We start from the raw sequence: 21,955 nt of genomic DNA, 5'->3' as shown, positions 1-21,955 counted from the left end.
CTGCTTCAGAAAAAGTTTGCTGGGGATTAGTGCTCAATTCAAATACAAACAGAACTAGACACAGCAGGATCTGTGGCTAGTCTGTGCTACACAGTTTGTGCCCAGAACACAGGATTAAATATAGAGGTCGAAAAACAGACAAAAATTACAGTAAAAATGCAAAAATAATCAGCAAAAATACTGATAATATTTAGCAGGTGCAGAAATACAAGCAATAATATTCTTATCTTTAATTGTAGACCGTGTATGGTTCAGATGCAGACAGCTGGGAATTGGCTGGCCACCTCCTTCATTGTAGCTCGGTTAAAACAAGCGCAAACCCATGCAAACGGGTAGCTTTAAAAATAAATGAAAAACCTTACTGGTGGGCAAAATAGCCAGTCAAAAGCTCAGAACAGAGCCATAGTCAAACAAGTCTCAATGGATGGGTCTCTAGCCACACACCTCCTGCCACAAGGGTACAGAGGGCCCTCTCCAGAAAAAGTTTGCTGAGTGTTAGTGCTCAATTCGAATACAAACAGAACTAGACTAAGCAGGATCTGGGGCTAGTGTGCAGAACATAGTATTAAATGTAGAGGTTGAAAAACAAGCAAAACCTACAGTAAAAATGCATAATCAGCAAAAACACTGATAACCATTAACAAGTGCAGAGATACAAGAAATAATATTCTTATCTTTAGTTGTAGGCTTCTGATGGCTCAGATGCAGATTGCTGAGAACTGGCTGGTCACCTAACTTAGTGAAGTTTAAATTAGTACTGAAACAGTTGAAAACTAGAAACTCAACCAGAGCAGGTCTTTTACTTATGATTCCCCCATCCCTTTCTCTTTACCTATAGTCTTACATCAATCCCTGGTAGGGAAGTCAGTCTCTAGCCTGCAGTCCAAATATCTTTTTGTTTTTATCACATTTTGTTACCTTTTCCTCTGTAGTTATTTGCTCCCAATATCTTGGTTCATTTGACAGTTTTCTCCAGTAAGTTCCAACCCCTTCTTGCCTATTCTCTGTACCCCTACTTACAGTCATCTCTATTGACAACATTTCCTTTCTCAGTTCTCATGTTGACTTAGTTTTCAGAATACTTTCTGCTACTTTATGAATATCATATTCTGTATGGTTATTGTTAATCTCTTTAAGGATCTGCATCAAAATCAAGGTTTCTCTTTATTTCTTACATTTTTTCACATTTCATCATCCCTCTTCACTTTGAATTATACCTTTCATCTTGCATTGTGTATATGAGCCTTAATTGTGTACATCTAAAATATCCGGTCAAATCAGGTAATCCAAATCTACCTTGTTCTATTGGAAGTATCAATGTATCCCACTTAATCCTTGCCCTCTTCCCTTCCCAGATAAATTCCTTCAGCTCTGTTATTGTCTACAACTTCTCCTCTGGTTTATAAAAATATGGCTGACCTGCATATAAAATTGAATGACTAAAACATTTTCACTGCTTGCATCTTACTGTCCATATCCATAAACAAGACCTTCCAGTTTCTCAGTTTTTGTATTATCTTTTGTTTAGTCTTTTCCCACACATCCTTAGCTGCCATAACAGAAGCATTTTTAATCCATACTCCTAAATGTGTCATTTTATCATCTCCCCATAAATATGGGAATTCGTCAACTAATTCATATGTGGATACATAATTTACAGTTATAGCCTTTATCTTCATTAATTTTATATCCTGAAAAGACTTGAAACTATCTCAAAATGTTCCACAACACTGAGATGTCTTTTTTTCTGGATTTGTAAGTTACAAAATAATATCATCTGCAAATAAAGCCAACTTTGTTTGATTAAAATACCAGTTATCTCCTTGAATTTCAGAATCACTTATTTTCTTTGTCAATGGCTGTAAGTATAAAGTAAATAACAAAGGAGAAAGAGGACACCCCTGCCTGGTTCCTCTGTTGAGACACACCTTATCAGAGAGGAACCCTCCCACTTGCCTCTAATCCCTTACACATCCCCCAATTAAACGTATTATTGTACTAGAGAATGCAAATGTTTCCATTGCCCTACTCATAAAATCCCAGCCTACACTGTTGACTGCTTTTTCTGCATCTGGACCCACCAACAGCAGCTGGATTTTCTTACATTATGCTTCCCTCTGGATCATCATTGTTCTATTATTGTTGTCAAATGTTTGCCTTCCCTCCATAAAACCATACTGATCCATATCTATCAAGTTTGGCAATACCTTTGAATTTCTTTTAACTATTATAGACATGAACAATTTATAATGATGTCTTAAAGTCTATATGAAGCTGGGTCTGATGGGTCTTTACTGTCTTTAAGTATTGCAGTCATCACAGCTTTCATCCAAGATGTTGGTGCTTCCTCTCCTTTTAAAATACTGTTAAACAAAATCGTGCAGATCTTTATCACTTTCTTCCCTCCTAACGTCCTTACTTCCACATGAATACCACCTATTCCTGAAGACTTTCCTGCAGATTGATTATACATCACTGTTTTTATTTCATCTCCTCCTATCTTAACTGTTTATTGTTGGACCTCATCTACCTCTACCCTTGGCATATTTAAGCTTCCATAAACATTTCCATTTGTGCACTTTCTTAATTTCCACATTTCTCTGCTTTATACACATTTTCATAACATTTACGACATATCTCTAATACCGCTAAAAGATCTCTGGTTATTTTTCTTGTTATAGGCTCCATATGTTTAGCAACAACCCTTTCTACTTTCTGTTGCCTAAGTTCTTATGCCAAATGTTTTTGTGCTCTGGAGTTATCAAAAAATAGTTGCATAATGCCAATCATTTTAAACTCATGCATATTATTTAGATACTCTTTTATTTTGTCTTTAGCACTCTGCAGCTGCACCTCTTCTTGTTCTGTGAGAGTCCCCTTATTCTGCAATACTTAAACCTTTATCAGCCTCTCTAAATAATTCCTGGTACTTCTTAACCATGTCTATTTTTCTTTTATTTCTACCCTATTTTTAAACTCCACTTCCATTATGTGAAATATAATTTTTTGTCTAGTCTAGCCCAGTTATTGTACCTTCAGGAATAATATGTTAATTTTCTCTGAGTTCCAACTACAGAGTCTTCCATACCATTTTCATAAATTTCTGCAGAAATCTACCCTCTTTTGTTATATTTTTCCCTTCTAGGTCCCCCAGATGCACCCTCACTATTGCAAACTAAGTTGCAGTCCTCCCCTATAAGCAATATTCACTGTTGAAAGCTGATTATTTCTCCCACAATTTTCTTAAGCTGCATAATAGCAATGTTTGCTATATAAATATAAATATATGCCAGTGTAATCCTTCTTCCTTGCCAGTAGTCCTATACTACTACAAATCTATCAGTCTTATCTTTTTTCTATCACTGTTGGAGCCCCTCTAGAAATTAGTATAATTACTCTCATTTTCTTTTATCCCTTATATTCTGCTGAATATTCATCCCAAAATCCTTTCTATTTCAAATTCATGTTTATTTCTTTCCAAATGTGTCTCCTACATCATTGCTATTTGCACTCTGCATTTCTTAATATAATTCAATACTCTTAGCTTTATAATTATATCTTTAAGGCTATTTACATTCCAAAATAATATGGAAAGTATAGCCATTATGATAAGAAGTTATTGTTTCTACCTATTATACATGACAGCTTTTTTAAATGTGTATTTCCAACTTTTGTGTTACATGCACACAGTAATGTTTGGCAGGTTGATAATTTATACAGTTGTTTCTTGTCATACCCATTTGAACTTACGTCACATTTTTCATGCCATTTTGTTTTACTGAAAACCCTCAAACAAGAAAACAAACACACTCACAGAACACCCCCATGACCTATAAAAAACACACAACTATACCGAAGTGGTTAAAGAATTAGGTACGTTGGGTAGTATGTTTTTGGAAAAGGGGTACCCTCAGAAACTTATTAGAGAGACCATTGACTACATTTTGTCTAAATGGGAAACTTTGTACAAACCCTTATTGGGAGTAGATTTTACCCCCGTACATGAAAATACATCTGAAAATAATTTTAGTAGAGCTATGGTTCTGGAATATTGCCCTTATTCTCCTATGGTAAAAGAAATGATAAAGAACTGGAATGCACTAAGGAATGACACTGAATTTTATAAATTCCTCGGAAATAGCCCAACCTTTGTATATAAAACAGGTAGGAATATTAAAGCTAACTTAGAGGACAGTAAGAATAAAGGAAAGTATGTAGGAGACAATGGGACCAAGAAGTGTGGATGTTGTAATTAGTGTGAATATATATATCTCAAAGGAGAAATACAGCTAGAAAATACAAATCAGACTAAGGTCACCTTTCAGTATGGGAACTGTAGGACAAAGGGAGTAGTTTATTTGGCCACCTGCTCTACCTGTCTGGCATTTTATGTCAGGAAAACAGAATTTATGAGCATTACTAAAAAATTAGGAAACAAAACAGGAAGAATGCTTTGTACAGGCACATGGAAAGTAACAGCACCTGTAATACATTCAGATTTGCCATTTTGGAAAGGGTGCACATTAACCCGAGGGGTGGTAATTGTAAGTTATTATTAGAAGAAAAAGAAGTTTTTTGGCAGGTAAAATTAAATGCTTGCAACCCCCCAGGACTTAATGGTTTTATTGCACTAAAGCCAGTATTAGAGGCCAGGATATAAAGTGTTTTCTTGAAAGTGATTTCTTACAACTCATTTTCATGTTTATTTAATTTTTTTGTATTATTCCACTTCAGGTATCTTATTGTTTTTGTAAAGGAAGCCGTCATTATTGTAAATTGGTTTTATATTTTTGATTTTATTCTTTGCTACAGGAAATGTTTTTAGAGAAGTATGATGTCATTTCCTGGTTTTAGAAAGTATAAAAGGAAGTTGTTCCTCTTGTTATAATTGAATCTGAAGAAGTCCTGTTAAACAGGATAAAAGCACTAATTCCAAATTCTAAGTGAGAATTAACTTTTTTTTTTTTTGAATCATTCAGCCAGATTTGCAGAGTGACATTGTGATGAATGTATATTTGTCTATGTCACAAGTGATAATTCACTAAAGGTGTTTAAAAAAAACAGCTTTTTTTGGGGGGTGTCAAATCTGCTAACTCCAAAATGAATTGAGCAATGAGATCTCAAAGTTTGCTTCATATATGAAAAGGGTTTGAGCGAGTCTTATCCCTGATAAAATAAATAACAACATACTTTTTTCTGTGTTTTGCGTATTTTGAACATCTGATAAATGCAAGTGCAGTAAATTGGCATGCAGCTCACACAGCTACTCTCATCTTATTTGGTTCTGAATCAGAGACATATGCAGGACCTAGTAAATAAATCAGTGCCTGGCTTTGTTGTTCCCAGCCAGGGATTAAATAAAGTGACTCAATGGTCATCCGGAATTATGTGCTACTTCATAATGATGCTGTACGACAAACTATGCAGATTTGTTTACGAATAAAGCCTGTTTTTACTTAGTGTTTACTACAATACTGCAGCCAGCAAACCATAAAAGATTATTTTTTGCCTTGAATTGTGAAATAGTTTGTGCTTGACAAACAAGCCTGAATAAAAGAAAGTTTTCACAAATTCAATTAACACTGTCATTATCTTATTGCAGAAAAGTGTTACAAAGAAATCAAATGCATGATTAACAACAAGGAAGATCTGTATTATGAAGACAGACCGAGATTACCATACACACTGGCTGTTATTCATGAAATCCAGCGTTTTTCAAACATACTTCCTCTTGCAGTACCTCATGCTACAAAAAAGGACACATTGTTTTGTGGCTACACCATCCCAAAGGTATGTTCATTTTGACTTTTAAATATGCCCATTATTCCAATGCATGTTGTCCCTTTCACAGTATACTGAGTTTGTGCTCTACAGCAGGCAGGTAAGCATTTTTAAAGTGTCATCCATCTGCATTGTGGGTAAGGAGTACTGTAACTATACAGGAAAGGACAACCCTTCACGCCAGTGAGTCAGAATTATACCCTGAGATCCGTACATTAGTAGAAAAAATAGCTGTTTAAGAAATATCACCTCCTATAGCATATCCTACTGTCTTCTTGGAAAGTACAACTTATATTATTTCTCAGTCTTCAAGAGTGTTGAAGAGAACAGATGTGTAACACAGATTAGTGCTGGAAGCTCAAAAACAAATGGAAATCATGTACTTACTGCAATAAGTATAAAGGGGATAAATCTTCTTTCAGGTGAAGTGCACCTTGAGACAAAAAGGCTGCGGTCTTCATATAATTTTTAAATTTCTGGTCATTCCCTCATTTCCTGGTCTTAAATGTCAGTTAAAACAAACAACCTCCTTTAGTGAACAAGTGTCGTCTCCACTGCATACATTTACATGGCCATGATACAGTTAGACGAGGGAAAGTTTTGCAGTATTGATGGAGTCCAGCATGTTGCTGGCCCAAACATTAGTGGTACTGATGACCTAGGTTTGAGAGTAAGCTTCCCTCACTATATGACCAATGGAGGATGGATGGCTTTATACTCCATTTATTTCTTCTGCTGGAGTTAGAAGGCAGTTACATATTTTTGTAGTTTCACTTTGCCATACATCTTACAGCAACACCTACATGGCAGGTATCCTTACACATTAGAGTACTGTCATTTCATCTGGATCAGGGTAATCAAGAACATCTATGTAGGCCTGGATGGGGCCATTACTGTGACCAGGCACCTGGGGTTGGATTACAGCCCTGGCACTGGAGAAACCAGGCAGAGAGGTGAGGAGGCATAACCCATTGACCTCTCCAGGGGACATAAGGAGGGGGTTTGTGTGCACTTGGAGGCACACTTGGTGGAGTAATCTCCCTGGTGGAGAACAGAGACAGAGAGAGAGAGAGAGAGAGTGTGAAGGAGAGAGAGAGAAAGAGAGAGACTATCACTTGTGTTGTGCGGGGAGGAGCAAGGCCCCTTAGCGGTAACACCCCTTGCGGTAGTGAATGCACGTCCTCCATGTATGGCCCATTGCACTCCTTTTCCTTGCACCTCATTAAGGGTGTTTAAACAAAATATAAAAAATGTGAACCACCCTTGATGGCACTTTGACAGCCTCTCCGAGTCAACCCACCTCACTAATGACAAGGAACAAAAGGGGTTGACTGCCTAGGAGGGTGCAGATGTCCGATGCAGTAAACAATGTTAGTATACTCAGGATGCTGATCTGCACTCCCCATAGAAGAGCTCTCTGCCCAGCAAAAGCTGCACTTCAAAGACCAAAGCTATGGTTGTTGTATAACCATTTATCAGCTATTAGGCCCAGAAATGAACATAATGCACTTTACAGACACATTCTAGCTTTTTCAGGACATGCATTTAAATTTCAGGTTATTAGCCTCATACCTTAAGGAAACAGAACAGAATGTGAAGAGGCTAAATGGATTATAGAATTGACAGCACACAGACAGCCTGGTCTCAATGAAGTCATTCCCATTAAGCCAACCTTAAAGAAAAGGTGGGTTCAATACTAAACACTAATTGGTTAATTATAGTTTAAAATGCTTTTTGTTTGTATCTACATTTTTCTGAAGAAGGGTAGTCACCCGAAAGCGCTTACAATACAGTGTTTGGATTTTATTTTGTTTTTTACCTGCCATCGTATTTATCTGAAGGATAAATTATTTCCATATTATTTGGTAACTGCTGTTTTCTCTTTGGATTTGTTGTTGTATAGTAATCACATTCACCAGCAGCTCTTCGGTTATTGTATAATAATCACATTCACCAGCAGCTCTTCGGTTGTTGCATAGTACCACATTCACCATCAGCTCTTCGGTTATTGTATAATAATCACATTCATCAGCAGCTCTTCGGTTGTTGTATAGTAACCACATTCACCATCAGCTCTTCGGTTGCTGTATAGTAATCACATTCACCAGCAGCTCTTTGGTTGTTGTATAGTAATCACATTCACCAGCAGCTCTTTGGTTTCTGTATAGTAACCACGTTCACCAGCAGCTCTTCGGGTGCTGTATAGTAACCACGTTCACCAGCAGCTCTTCGGTTGCTGTATAGTAACCACGTTCACCAGCAGCTCTTCGATTGCTGTATAGTAACCACGTTCACCAGCAGCTCTTCGATTGCTGCATAGTAATCACATTCACCAGCAGCTCTTCGGTCATTGTATAGTAATCACATTCACCAGCAGCTCTTCGGTTGTTGTATTGTAATCACATTCACCAGCAGCTCTTCGGTTGTTGTATTGTAATCACATTCACCAGCAGTTCTTCTGTTGCTGTATAGTAATCATATTCACCATATCACCTCACCTCAGGCTTTGTACCCACTGAATGGCACACCATGACGGTTATCCCACTCCATAAAGGGGGAGCCACACCGGACCCCGGGAACTACCGTCCCATTAGCCTGATGAGCCTGGTCTGCAAGGCCATGGAACGTATCATAGTGGAACTCATAAACAAAGACATTGGTAATCTCCAAACTCTGGACCCTACCCAGTTTGGATTTGTAAAAGGCAGATCATGTCTCCTAAATCTGATTGACTTCTTTGAAGCAGTCACCAAAGCCATAGATGAGGGTAAAAAGGTTCACACAGCTTATCTAGATCTCGTCAAGGCTTTCGGCACCATCCCCCACTCTGGAATTATAGATAAGCTCACTAAACTAGGTATAAATCCCTATGTCACAAGATGGGTTGCCAACTGGCTCACGGACAGAACCCACACTGTGAAAGTAGCGGATTCCAAATCCGACATCAAACCAGTGACAAGTGGAGTACCACAGGGTTCAGTCCTGGGTCCTCTCCTGTTTGGTATCTACTTCTCTGAAGTGCAGGCCAACACAGAAGGTCTTTGGCTAACAAAGTTTGCAGATGACTGCAAACTAGGAGCCATAACTGAAACTCCTAACGATGTGGACAAACTACAAAAGGGCCTCACTGAGACAGATACCTGGTGTCAAAGCCATGGCCTGAAGTTCAATGCCAAAAAGTGTATTGTCATCCCCCTTGGTAAAAACTCTGTTCCCATGAACTACCACATAGCTGGTAGTCTACTTAATGCCGAAAATGTGATAAGAGACCTTGGGACACAGGTGAACAGTAGTCTCTCCTTTGATAATCACATCGCCACAGTGGTCAGGAAATCTTTCTACGTGGATCATCTCATCACAAAAGGATTCTCATCCAGAAAAAAAAAGGTCATTGTTCCCCTCTACTCATCACTCATTAGACCCATTATAGAGTACAACGCCCCTTTTTGTATGTACCTCACAAGACATCTACAACAACTGGAAAGACCACAGAAATACCTCACAAATGGGGATTACTGGCCTCAAACAGATGCCCTATGCAGACCGTCTCAAAAAACTATAGCTTTACTCCATCGCATATCGTCTACTCAGGGGCGATCTCTGCCTAACATACAAAGCTATGTCAAACCCAGGGCTATTGGACATGCTCCACTTAAAGAAATCCCAATCCCTCCGAGCTACATGCTCTAGGGACCTAAACCTTGTCACCACAATAAACAGAACATGCTGGAGGGATAGATTATTGTCCCAGAGACTTCCCATACTCTGGAACAGACTATCTATCTATGTCAAACAGAGCTCCTCATTAGCACTCTTCAAGAAAAATCTTGATGATTGGATGGGAAATGGGAAATTCACCCCGGGGATCACTTCTGTGGCTCTGCTCGACAGGGGCACAGGAAAATAATTTTCTTGGGTGGCGAAAGCCAGGGTACATTTTTTGGCTAGGCTTGTATGGGCCCTAGGGCCAATAGCCTAGTACCTACCTATGAACCAGGTGCTCTTTGGTTGTTGTATAGTAACCACATTCACCAGCAACTCTTCGGTCGCTGTATAGTAATCACATTCACCAGCAGCTCTTCAGTCATTATATAGTAATCACATTCAGCAGCAGCTCTTCGGTTGTTGTATAGTAACCACATTCACCAACAGCTCTTTGGTTATTGTATAATAATCACATTCACCAGCAGCTCTTCGGTTGCTGTATAGTAACCACATTCACCAGCAGCTCTTCGGTTGCTGTATAGTAACCATGTTCACCAGCAGCTCTTCGGTCACTGTATAGTAATCACATTCACCAGCAGCTCTTCGGTCATTATATAGTAATCACATTCACCAGCAGCTCTTCGGTCGCTGTATAGTAATCACATTCACCAGCAGCTCTTCGGTCATTATATAGTAATCACATTCACCAGCAGCTCTTCGGTTGATGTATAGTAACCACATTCACCAGCAGCTCTTCGATCGCTGTATAGTAATCACATTCACCAGCAGCTCTTCGGTCATTATATAGTAATCACATTCACCAGCAGCTCTTCGGTTGCTGTATAGTAACCACATTCACCAACAGCTCTTCGGTTTCTGTATAGTAACCACGTTCAGCAGCAGTTCTTCGGTTGCTGTATAGTGATCACACAGCAGCAGTTCTTTGGTTGCTGTATAATAATCATGTTCGTTAGAAGTTCTTCAGTTGTTGTATAGTAATCACATTTACCAGCAGCTCTTCGGTTTCTGTATAGTAACCACGTTCAGCAGCAGTTCTTCGATTGCTGTATAGTGATCACGTTCAGCAGCAGTTCTTCGGTTGCTGTATAGTGATCACGTTCAGCAGCAGTTCTTCGGTTGCTGTATAGTGATCACGTTCAGCAGCAGTTCTTTGGCTGCTGTATAATAATCATGTTCGTCAGAAGTTCTTCAGTTGTTGTATAGTAATCACATTCACCAGCAGCTCTTCGGTTGCTGTATAGTAACCACGTTCAGCAGCAGTTCTTCGGTTGCTGTATAATAATCATGTTCGTCAGAAGTTCTTCAGTTGTTGTATAGTAATCACATTCACCAGCAGCTCTTTGGTTATTGTATAGTAATCACATTCACCAGCAGCTCTTCGGTTGCTGTATAGTAATCACATTCACCAGCAGCTCTTCGGTTGCTGTATGGTAACAACATTCACCAGCAGCTCTTCGGTTGATGTATAGTAATCATGTTCAGCAGAAGCTCTTCAGTTGTTGTATAGTGATCACATTCACCAAAAGCTCTTCTACTGTTTTCTTTCAAAGACAATTTAGAGACTATGATAACTTCATAACAAGGTCTGTAGCCTTGCTACAATTGTAAAATTCTTAAGCTGTCAGAGGAAAACATTTACAGTTAAAGAAAAAGATAAATTGTAATACTGTTTCTGTACTGAAAGAAGCAATGGTTATCTCAAATTTAAGTATCTTGAAGACTAATTCATCTCAGTCAAACTCACCAAAAATAAAAACGTATTGTGTCTTTCAGCTGAAAGAAGACCACAGTGAGTACTTTCCACTGCGATGGGTTAAATTAGGTAACTTCTCTTTATTATTTTATGAATTTTTCTCAGAGCTAAAGTCTTGGTTTCAGGTAGAAAGTTAGTATTTATTTCATTTGATTGGCAGAATGGCTTTTTACATGTCTAGAAGAAAAAGACAAGCCTGCTCAGACTAGTGAGATTGGATCCATGCCACTCACATGGTGCTGTGACTGTGCAGGATATGACTGCAGAGAAGCAAGGAACATGAGGGAAAATAATTTGAAAGTGGAAAGCTCTCTATCTAAAGAGAAATTCTCCTATTTAATCCAAGTAGAGAGGAATTCTTAACTGGAGGTTAAAATGAAGAGGTACAAAGCAGCACTGAATGCAACAAGGCAAGAAATGAAGAGAGTGGTAACCATGAACTCAAATGAATTACCAGTACTTTAGCGCATAGCTGTCAAGTCTACCTCATTACGAGGAACATACCTCATTTGGGGTCTTAAAAAGTTCACATTCCTTGAAGTTCCTCAAAGTTCCGCATTGAAAGACTCTGTCACACATTCAGTGTTAGGACATTTTTAAGTGAAATCCATTATAAATAGAAATAAATCATATTAATTCATTAAAAGATCTTCTTTATAAGTAAAATCAGCCTATTTTAACCATCCTATGACCTTCCTAGTTGAAGTTGTTAGTAAGCCATTAGTATGTGTTCCACATTTTTCCCATTTGTTCCACATTATGAGGGCTACTAGTGTTCCTCATTTGGAGATGGAAGGTTGAGAGTTTTGCTTTAGAGTGACAAAAATGATATTAAATTATTTTTGTCAAATATATGTATACCGGTTGAGTACATGTTTACTGAGAGTCTGTGCACAATTGTGGATGTATGCAAGTAGAAATAATCTGTAATGTTCCTACAGATAAGAGAGTTATATTTTGCTTGTGAGTGTGATTAAGGCACAATAGTGACTTCTGTGTGTGAGGCTGTCTAGTGTGGGCTGATGAGGGAGTTCTGTGCACATAGGTTATGTGTGCATGTTTATGTGCAAAATATAGGGGACTAAGAAGCATTTGTGATGTTTGCATGTGAATGATTGGGTCTGTTGCGTGTGTGTGTGTGTGTGTGTGTGTGTGTGTGTGTGTGTGTGTGTGTGTGTGTGTGTGTGTGCGTGTGTGCGTGTGCGTGTGTGTGTGTGTGTGTGTGTGTGTGTGTGTGTGTGTGTTTGGTCTGAAGTGCTTGCAGTAAAACTATGGGTAAGGTGACTGCTTTGGTGTGTGCATGCAGGTTCAGTAATGGGTGTGACGTGCTGAAAATGTTTTTATTTTGTGTGTGAGTGTGTGTGTGTGTGTGTGTGTGTGTGTGTGTGTGTGTGTGTGTGTGTGTGTGTGTGTGAATGTTGTACGTTTGAATACACAGGTGGTTTGGAGTGAGTGAGGTGTTTGTTGGAAGTGGTGTATACATGTATGCAAATGTTGATGAATGAATGAGTAATCAAAGAGTTGTATTTGTGTGTGGTAGGTGGCCTGTGACAAGTTTACGAGTTAATGTTTACAGGTAGGGCTTGCACATAATGTTTGCTGTATCTGCGAATGTGGCGTGAGACAGCTGTTTGTGTGACTCTCTTTTCCTTTGCTTCATTTACCCAAGTTAAATGTAGTCTTGGTTATATTGGTTTTGGGGACTTCCTCAAAGTAAAAAATTATTTTCTATGTGCTGTTTTATCTGGTTGTGTTGAGTGCTGGGTTTGTTTGTGTGTGCGTGTGTGTGTGTGTGTCTGTGTGTGTGTGTGTGTGTGTGTGTGTGTGTGTGTGTGTGTATTTATGTTTGAGGCTGAAGTCTGTGCATAGTGATTAACAGGTCAGTGAGTGTGCTTATTCTTTGTGTTATTTTTAACTACACTGCTCTCACTATTGAGGACTACATCTGAATAAAGATCCTTGGGTCACTGGGATCATTGAGAGAGTGCATAGTTCATACAACAGAAATCAGCAGAGCAGGTGGATACAGAGTGATAGAACTCACAGAATTATTGCTCTGCCTGCAAGCGATAGATCAGGGAAAGATGCACAGATCATAGTGAGATTTGCCACATATGTTATTAAAGAGAAGATTCTACTGGTGCTTTGGCAGACTAGAAAAAATGTCTTGTTGTGAATAAAATTACTCTGGTCCCAGCTGGAAGACAAATGTTTTTCTACATCGTCTATGAGGATGTGTAGGGTTGTAGAACCAGTTATCGCATACAAGGTGCAATTGCCTCTTTTCAAGAACACAACTGGATCTTTGGCATGGTTAATGGAGTCCTGTGCCACCTACACAGATTGTATTCTGAAGAAGTCATGAGGTGAATGCCGACGAAAGCGCTCAATAAAGTGGTTTAGTGGATCTACCAGAGTGTTTCCTTGCTTCTACAACTTTTTTGGTTTTACTGTGTTTTGAATTTCGAGTATGTGTAGGGTGTATAAACTGTGATGCAAATTTCTCTGTCCTGCACTTTTTAACGTATTTTTCCTGGGGTGGCAAGCTCAGCAATTCAGGACAGAGTGAGGGAGAAGGGCAGCCCATCACTAGTGGTTTCTACAGCAGTAACAAATTCATCAAATGCTGCTCTGCAGGAGCTGGATCCTTATAAACTAAGGAACCATACACATTATTTAAACAGCATTTGTCAGCAAGAGAGCAGGCTGCCTTGAATGCAAAGTTAGTTGAAAAGTCTTTGGTCACTTCCCAAATCCCTAAAATGGAGGTATAGAAGTAAGTTGTAGGGCCTGTCAGACTATGTAGCTATTTGCTGTGTGAAGAAGAAAAACACTGGTTATCTGAATTTAATTTTCAAAACAAAAGGATAAGACAACATCAGGGAGGCAAGGGGTGCATCAAATAAATAAATAAACTATACCACTGAATTAGAATGTTGGTGTGGTGCAAGGGGTGCATCAAATAAATAAAAGAACTATACCACTGAATTAGAATGTTGGTGTGGTGCAAGGGGTGCATTAAATAAATAAATGAACTATACCACTGAATTAGAATGTTGGTGTGGTGCAAGGGGTGCATTAAATAAATAAATGAACTATACCACTGAATTAGAATGTTGGTGTGGTGCAAGGGACTTGGCACTGTAAAAATCCACTGTCAATCATTAGCGGATCGGAGTTCCACTGTGGCGACCCCTAACTGGGAAAAGCCGAAAGATACTACTTTTTACCACTGAATTAGAATGTTGGTGTGGTGTGGTCATGGGATGCTATGAGGTGGAGTTTGTGTTAACCTGCATATCAGTGAGACTAATTAGTGCCTTTTCCAAGCATGGTATGGCTCTGCCCTTCCTCAGGCTTCAGGACTCAAAAGAGCTGATTGAGTGAGGTGTATATTAGCTGTGCTATTATTCTCTGGCTGTTTGGACCTAATATTTTGCAGAGAAATGTAGATGGTAGAGCATCCAAGGCAGAGTTCAATATCAAAAATCAGCCACCTGATCCCAAGTAAGAATGCTGGCTATAAGTGGAGGACATAAGCAAAATGGGGTCAGTTTGGTTGCCATGAATCATAGTGGGAATGCTGTTAGGAAAAATATACTAGGTGGCAAGGAAAGATAGAAAGATTAAAAACAATTTGTATTGCTTATTGAAACATTCTGTCCCATTTTGTGATTAATATCCTCATATGTAAATGAAACAGAATAGCATTTTCTGGCTTGTTAAACTTGATTTCTGTATTAGTAGCTGTATTTAGAGCACAACCAAAAGCTGTTTGCTGAATTTCCTGTTTGCACTTAATTTTAAATCGTTTTTTTCTTAAAACTTGCATATTTTCTGTCCTTGACCTAGCACTCTTGTGTGGGGTCATTTACTGCACTGTTATAACTTGATATTACTTGTGAACCTCTGCTATCTCTGTAAAAACAAAACAAAAAAAAAATCTTGCTTTTTCCCACTTTTCTGAGAGTTAAAAAGTTCAGTTACAGGCTTGCTGTTCCTGAACTGTTTGAAAGTTTCTGTGAGGCCATTTTTGCTTGGGCTGAAGGAGGGTCTCTGTGTTCATCAGTGGCAGTGACTAACATTGAGCAGCTTCCCTGCCCCCCGGAGAGGTGGTTACTGACTTGAAACTGTAGTTTTATTGTTCACTAGGGGTCATTTCCATAACTCCTTCATTTGTCCTCAGAGGAGTGGTTTAGGCCAGTGACTTGTGGTTTGTTGGCCATTTTGGGTCATTTCCTGTCTTTTCCAGCCCCCTGCTATAAAGCACGCTTTAGCGCGATTTAGCCCGATTTAGGCCGATTTAGCGCGGAGTTGCTACTGTTGCACACTAGGGCAGCGCCGGTTAAGCAGGTTTAAACTATTCGGGCAACCTAAAGTCCACTCTTCAAATTTTCCCTTAAAACTACCTTCCTCGAACTATACTACTGATCTAATCAGCGTATCCTATAATTAAAAAGATCATCTCTACTTGACTCCAAGTAGACTATTCTCTATCTGTTAAACGTAGCACTTGCTCCTACAGTACTTATTACCTTGATACGGCACTCTTGTCATAGATAGTACCCAAAAAAGGCAACCCCCCATTTCTCGGTCACCCACGTCCCCCGGATTCTTTTTAAACTTTTTTGTCTATTCCTTCTAGCATGTCGAGGGATCGGTTGCTAGTGTCCTCTCCTGCTCAGCTGGTAAACCTGGGAATATTGAGGCAATGTTACAATTGCCTCATGTACACAGACAACCCTCTCCTCCTCCCACAAAACACAAATACATGCAGAGATGCAACTATACGGCCAAACTGGAGGCTGAGCTCTCTCAACATAGGACTGGCAAGACCAGTCAGGAGGAGAAGGTTACCACACACACTATAGACCCAGTCTCACATATTACCATTACAACCTCAAATCATACACATAAACACACAAAGACATACTCGGAGGCTCTGATCAAAAATCTACCAAAACAGCAGAGGCCACCAAAGCAGACACCCAAACAACCACCACCTCAGAACACAACACCTGCAACACATAGACCTCACAGTCAGAGTGTCAAACAGTCACAGCCCTTAAGGCCAAACACAATGCCAGACACACTAGTCATTGGTGACTCCATAGTCAGACACACTGACGTCCCGCTCACCAGACTGAGTAAGGAGAAGGTCACAGTAAGCTGCCTGTCGGGCGCTAGAATCCGCCACATAACGCAAGCACTCAGGTCTCTCAACAGCAGGTACAAATATGACTCAGTCATTGTCCACGCTGGTGTAAACGACCTGAGACGTACCTCCTTGGACTACATGAAAAGAGACATTGAGGAGCTCTCTGATTATGTAGCCCAGACAGGTATGACCCTGACCTTGAGCAGTATCCTACCTTCACCAAGAATGATGCCACAATACAGAGATAAGATGATCAGCTTTAACAATTGGCTTAAACACTGGTGTCATTCAAAGGGGATCCAGTGTCTGTCTGCCTGGGATGACATGCTGGACAAGCCACGCTGCTTCAAGGGACGGCTTGCACCTGTCACCCTGGGATTCGGATATTGGCAAAGGCTCTTGCCACCCCCATAGTGCCTTTTAGGCAAGGCTCAAATTCTAAACCTACCACCCTAGAACACAAAAAAGGAAAAAAACTAAGGGTAATGCTGCTCAATGCCAGAAGTCTAAATCTCAAAATGCACGCACTCGAGGCCCTTCTCAGTATGGAGAACATCGATGTCTGTGCTGTGACAGAAACCTGGTTCAAGGCTCCTGAGAGCACCCCAGCGCTATCAGGTTTTACCTCATATCATGCATTCCGGCCCCAAAATCTGGACAATACCAAGAAAGGAGGGGGGGGTATCCATATTCATCAAGGACACCCACACCTCAAGACTGGTGGCAACGCGATGCATCGGAGACCATCCAGGTGCAATTAACCATAGGCAAGACGGCTCTGCAAATTGTAGCATGTTACAGGCCACCCTCACAAACTCAGGAACCTCACATGGCCTTCCTGAAAACACTAGAGGATAAATGTATCACCAAACACCATCATACTAGGTGACTTCAATTACCCTAATATAGACTGGGAACACTACTCAAGCCCAAACACCCTAGCCCAAAAGTTCCTGGAATTCATAAACTCAAATGCCATGGAACAACTAGTCACCATCCCCACAAGAGGAGATAACATACTTGATCTCATCATCACGAACATGGGAGGACAATGTTCAACACCGGAGGTGTACCCTCACTGGTGAGATCAGACCACAAACTAATCTCGCTGGAGGTCCTCATCCCACCCCACCTGAAATAAAAAGACCACAGTAAAGAACTTCTCAAAAGCCGACTTCACACTTCTAAAGACTAGTGTGGTCTCCTTTAAGGCCCCGAGCCAAGGAAAACAGTACTCAAGCCACTGAATCACTTACAAATGCCTTCTACCAGCACCTGCAGGACTGCATGGATAAGGCAATCCCAAGCAAAACAAAGACTCTTTGTACCAAAGGCAAGCGTCCAGTCTGGTGGACCCCAGCCATAAACAAACTCTACAACAAAAGGAGGAAGCTACTACAAGATAGAGCAAAATCCTTAAAAGGTAAGACACTCTTGATCACTATAAGTAAAAACTAAGAGCTCTCATAAAATCATCCAAAGCAAATTTCGAGAGAAAAATAGCTAAAGACTCAAAAGACAATCATAAGGCCTTCTTTAGCTATGTTAGAAACCTGGGAGGAAACTCCCAGATATGCTCAGAGCTAGTTCAAAATGATGTGAAGATTACTGATCCTACAGACATTGCCAACATACTGGCTGACAGGTTCAGTGCAAACTTCTCCCCTCCCCAAAAGGAGAGATATCTATACCAAACGATTGCAGCCCCCAAACATCTCCAGCCCAAGTGAGAACTGCTCTCTCCAAAGCAAAAACACAGCATCCATGGGACCTGATGGTGTCCCCGGCTGTGTGCTCCATGAACTCAATGAGGAATTAAACCCACAGCTAGGACAGCTGTTTAATCAAAGTCTTACCTCTGGATACGTACCCAGGGTGTGGCGCACTGCAACTGTGGTACCACTTCACAAAGGCGGTGCCTCCACCGACCCTGGAAATTACTGTCCCATTAGCTTGACAAGCCTTATCTGCAAAGCCATGGAGAGGATCATAATGGACCTCATAAATAAAGACATAGGGAATTTGCAGACTTTGGATCCAACCCAGTTTGGCTTTATCAAAGGCAGATCATGCCTTTTAAACTTGGTTGACTTTTTCGAAACAGTCACCAAAGCCATTGATGAGGGAAAGGCAGTCCATACAGCCTACCTCGATCTGGCTAAGGCCTTCGATACAATACCCCATTCGGGTATCATTGAAAAACTCATCAGCTTAAATGTCAACCCATACATCACAAGATGGGTTGCAAACTGGCTGAGTGACAGAACCCACAGGGTCAGAGCTGCTGGCGCCATGTCAGACTCAAAGCCTGTCACAAGTGGTGTCCCACAGGGCTCAGTCCTGGGCCCACTCTTGTTTGGCATCTACTTTTCCAAGTACAAGCAAACACAGGAGGGTTATGGCTGACAAAGTTTGCAGATGACTGCAAACTGGGCCATAGTAGAAAACACATCTGACACAGATATCCTTCAGAAGGGTCTCACAGAAACAGATAACTGGTGCCAGAGCCACGGCCTAAAGTTAAATGCCAAAAATGCATAGTCATACCCTTCGGGAAAAACAAGGTTACCCCTAGCTACCAAATAGGTGGCAATCCACTGAGCACAGAAGAAGTTATCAGGGACCTGGGGACCCAGGTTGATAGTAGTCTGTCATTCGACACCCATGTAGCTAAAGTAGTTAGGAAGACCTTCTACATTGCCCACCTTATCATGAAGGGATTCTCATCTAGATCAAGGGAGGTCATAGTCTCCCTTTACTCATCACTCATCAGACCAATGATTGAGTACAATGCCCCATTCGGAATGTATCTGACCCGACACTTGCAGCAGCTGGAGAGGCCACAAAAGTTCCTCACCAAAAGGATAAAGGGTCTCAAAAATCTGTCCTATGCTGCCCGACTGAAAGAACTCCAGCTCTATTCAGTCGCCATCGCTTGCTCAGAGGTGACCTTTGCCTAACATACAAGGCCATGTCAAACCCAGATTTGATGAATATGCTTCACCTCAGAAAATCTAGATCCATCAGAGCCACAAGGTCGGAGACTTAAACCTTGACACGGCTATTAATAGGACGTGCTGGAGGGATAGATTCATCACCCAAAGACTCCCTATGCTGTGGAACAAAATCCCGGTACATGTGAGGCAGAGCACCTCGCTGGCCTTGTTCAAGAGAAATCTTGACCAATGGATGGGAGATCGCAGATATACCCCAGGGATTACCTCAGTGTCACTGCTCGACAGAGGCACAGCAAAATAATGGGTATAGTTCCCCATACTAAAGGGGTGGCGTAAGCCACAAAACGATGGGCTAGGCTTGTAAATGCCCTCGGGCAGATAGCCTAGTATGAACCTATGAACCTATGAACCTATATACTAGTAAATGTCACCTGCTTTGTATTTTGGGGGAATGAATTTCTAACTAATATGTATGTTTGGATTGCTCTTAAAGACAGTGGAAAAGAGTTCATCATACAGAACTATTTTTGCAATAACAGGATGCATTTTTGACTGTGCTGCAAATGTATATCACATTAATGTCACTATATATGTCAGGCTGTTTTAAATGTGCAAATCTAGCTTAATAACACACAGGGATAAAGCACTGACTATGGCCCGAGTGACCTTTGTTCTATTAGAGGCTTGGAAGCTTGATGGAGCTGGCAGGGAGGATGGGCTTGCTTATCCTATGGAAGAAGGGGTAGAACCAGTCATGGGTTGTACCAGTATTTCAGGTGAAGGAGGTGGATCTGTGACCTGGTGACATACCTTTCAATCTGCTAACACAGAAAATCTGGACAAAGGCTTCTGAAACATAGTTACATTTGCCCCCCCCCCCAAAAAAAATCTAAACAGCTAATTAGCATTAAAGTTGCATACCTATTAGCATAACTTTTCCCACTTCCAATAGTATTGTGACATATCTCCACTCAAAATAAAGAAGAAGAGATTTATTTCTTCAGGCAATGAGTCACGTTTACAAGGGTAAAATCTATAATGAAAGCCTGATACAGCAGTTTGGAGTGAAGTTGATGGGAGTCTGACACAGCTCTGTGGGTAATGGAGTCTGATGCGGCATGGTGGTTTGTGTAACAGGACTATGATACCATGCTGTGTAGCATGGCTGACAGGATTCAGACATAAGTGTCTGACTCAGTGCTGTGCATCATGGGTAATTAGATTCTGATAGCACTGTGCACAGTTAGATGCAGGAGTTTGACAGCCATGTGAAATGAGGGTGGCAGGAGTCTGACACTACACTGTGCATCATGGCTGACAGAAGGCTGATGGTACATTGTATGGTATGGGTGACTGGAGTCTCACAGCACTGTACAAATGGGTGACAGAAGCCTGACATTGCATGGTGCATCATTGCAGACAGGAGTCTGACAATATTGTGTATAGTGGGAGACAGGAGAATGATACAGCACTGTGGGTGACAGGAATATAGCACTGCACTGCAATGTGTAGCATAGCTGACAGGATGCATTCACAGGACTGTGGGTGACATTAGTCTGGCATAGCACTATATAATATGGGTGAAAGAAGTCTAACACTGCACTGTGCATCATTGGTAACAGTAGTCTGACAGCCCTGTGCACAATGGGTGACAGTAGTCTAACAGCACTACAGAGCATGGGTGATTGGAGTCTTACAGCAGTGTGTACAGATGGTGACAGGAGAATGATACAGCACTGCAAGTGACAGGAGTCTGATGCAGCACTGTGGGTGATGGGAGTCTGATGCACCACTGTGGGTGATGGGAGTCTGTTGCAGCACTGCGGGTGATGGGAGTCTGATGCAGCACTGCGGGTGATGGGAGTCTGATGCAGCACTGTGAGTGATGGGAGTCTGATGCAGCACTGTGGGTGATGGGAGTCTGATGCAGCACTGTGGGTGATGGGAGTCTGATGCAGCACTGTGGGTGATGGGAGTCTGATGCAGCACTGTGGGTGACGGGAGTCTGATGCAGCACTGTGAAGAACTGAAGGTAAAAGGAGTCTAATACAGCAGCATGTAAAGTGCGTGAAAAGAATCTGACACAGCATTCGATCATGAAAGGCATTTCAATCAGGGACAGGGAGCTGCATTTTCACATTGCTGTAGGCACACAGAGGGGTAGGTGCCTCTCGTTCATCCTGCAACAATTTTGCTGCTTGTATGAAGCATTTTTCCTGCAAACTCTTAACTGGTTCTTCTGCAAGTCGTGGTTCCACAACCCAGTGCTTTGTCCCAGAAACCAGTTTAACTGGAATTTCCTTGGTCTCAGAAACCCACTTATCAAATAAGAAGTGCACTGCTTCAGGAACTTATTTAACCCACAAGCCAAGTCAATAGTACAGAGGATTCTTTTGCTTTTTTATGCCCTGTGGCGGCTGTTACAGGAGTTTTTCTTCTGCCACTCCAGTAGTTGGTATCGGGGCTTGCTGGCTTTCACAGGCTTGGTGTTTATTAATGGAACTTGTTTGTTCCTGGCAGATGTTCCTTGTTGATAAAGCTCCATGCTAATATGTCTAACTCAAGGCATCAGTTATAACC

At 41.0% G+C, this 21,955-nt stretch overlaps 1 protein-coding gene across 1 annotated transcript in view; it reads left to right on the top strand.

The window, feature by feature from the left end:
* The window catches only part of LOC122809660 (cytochrome P450 2U1-like), a 322,309-nt gene that overhangs the window by 201,736 nt on the left and 98,618 nt on the right, over positions 1-21,955 (top strand). The window contains exon 6 of the mRNA XM_044081319.1: positions 5,603-5,790. Coding sequence (XP_043937254.1) covers positions 5,603-5,790 — 188 coding nt within the window. The remainder of the gene's footprint in view (positions 1-5,602; positions 5,791-21,955) is intronic.

Source organism: Protopterus annectens, chromosome 8.part0 (genome assembly GCF_019279795.1).
Source record: "Protopterus annectens isolate FY-2018-M chromosome 8.part0, PAN1.0, whole genome shotgun sequence".
Classification (NCBI taxonomy): Eukaryota; Metazoa; Chordata; order Ceratodontiformes; family Protopteridae; genus Protopterus; species Protopterus annectens.
Note: the sequence above shows the minus strand (reverse complement) of the source record. Positions and strands in the feature narration are given on the sequence as shown.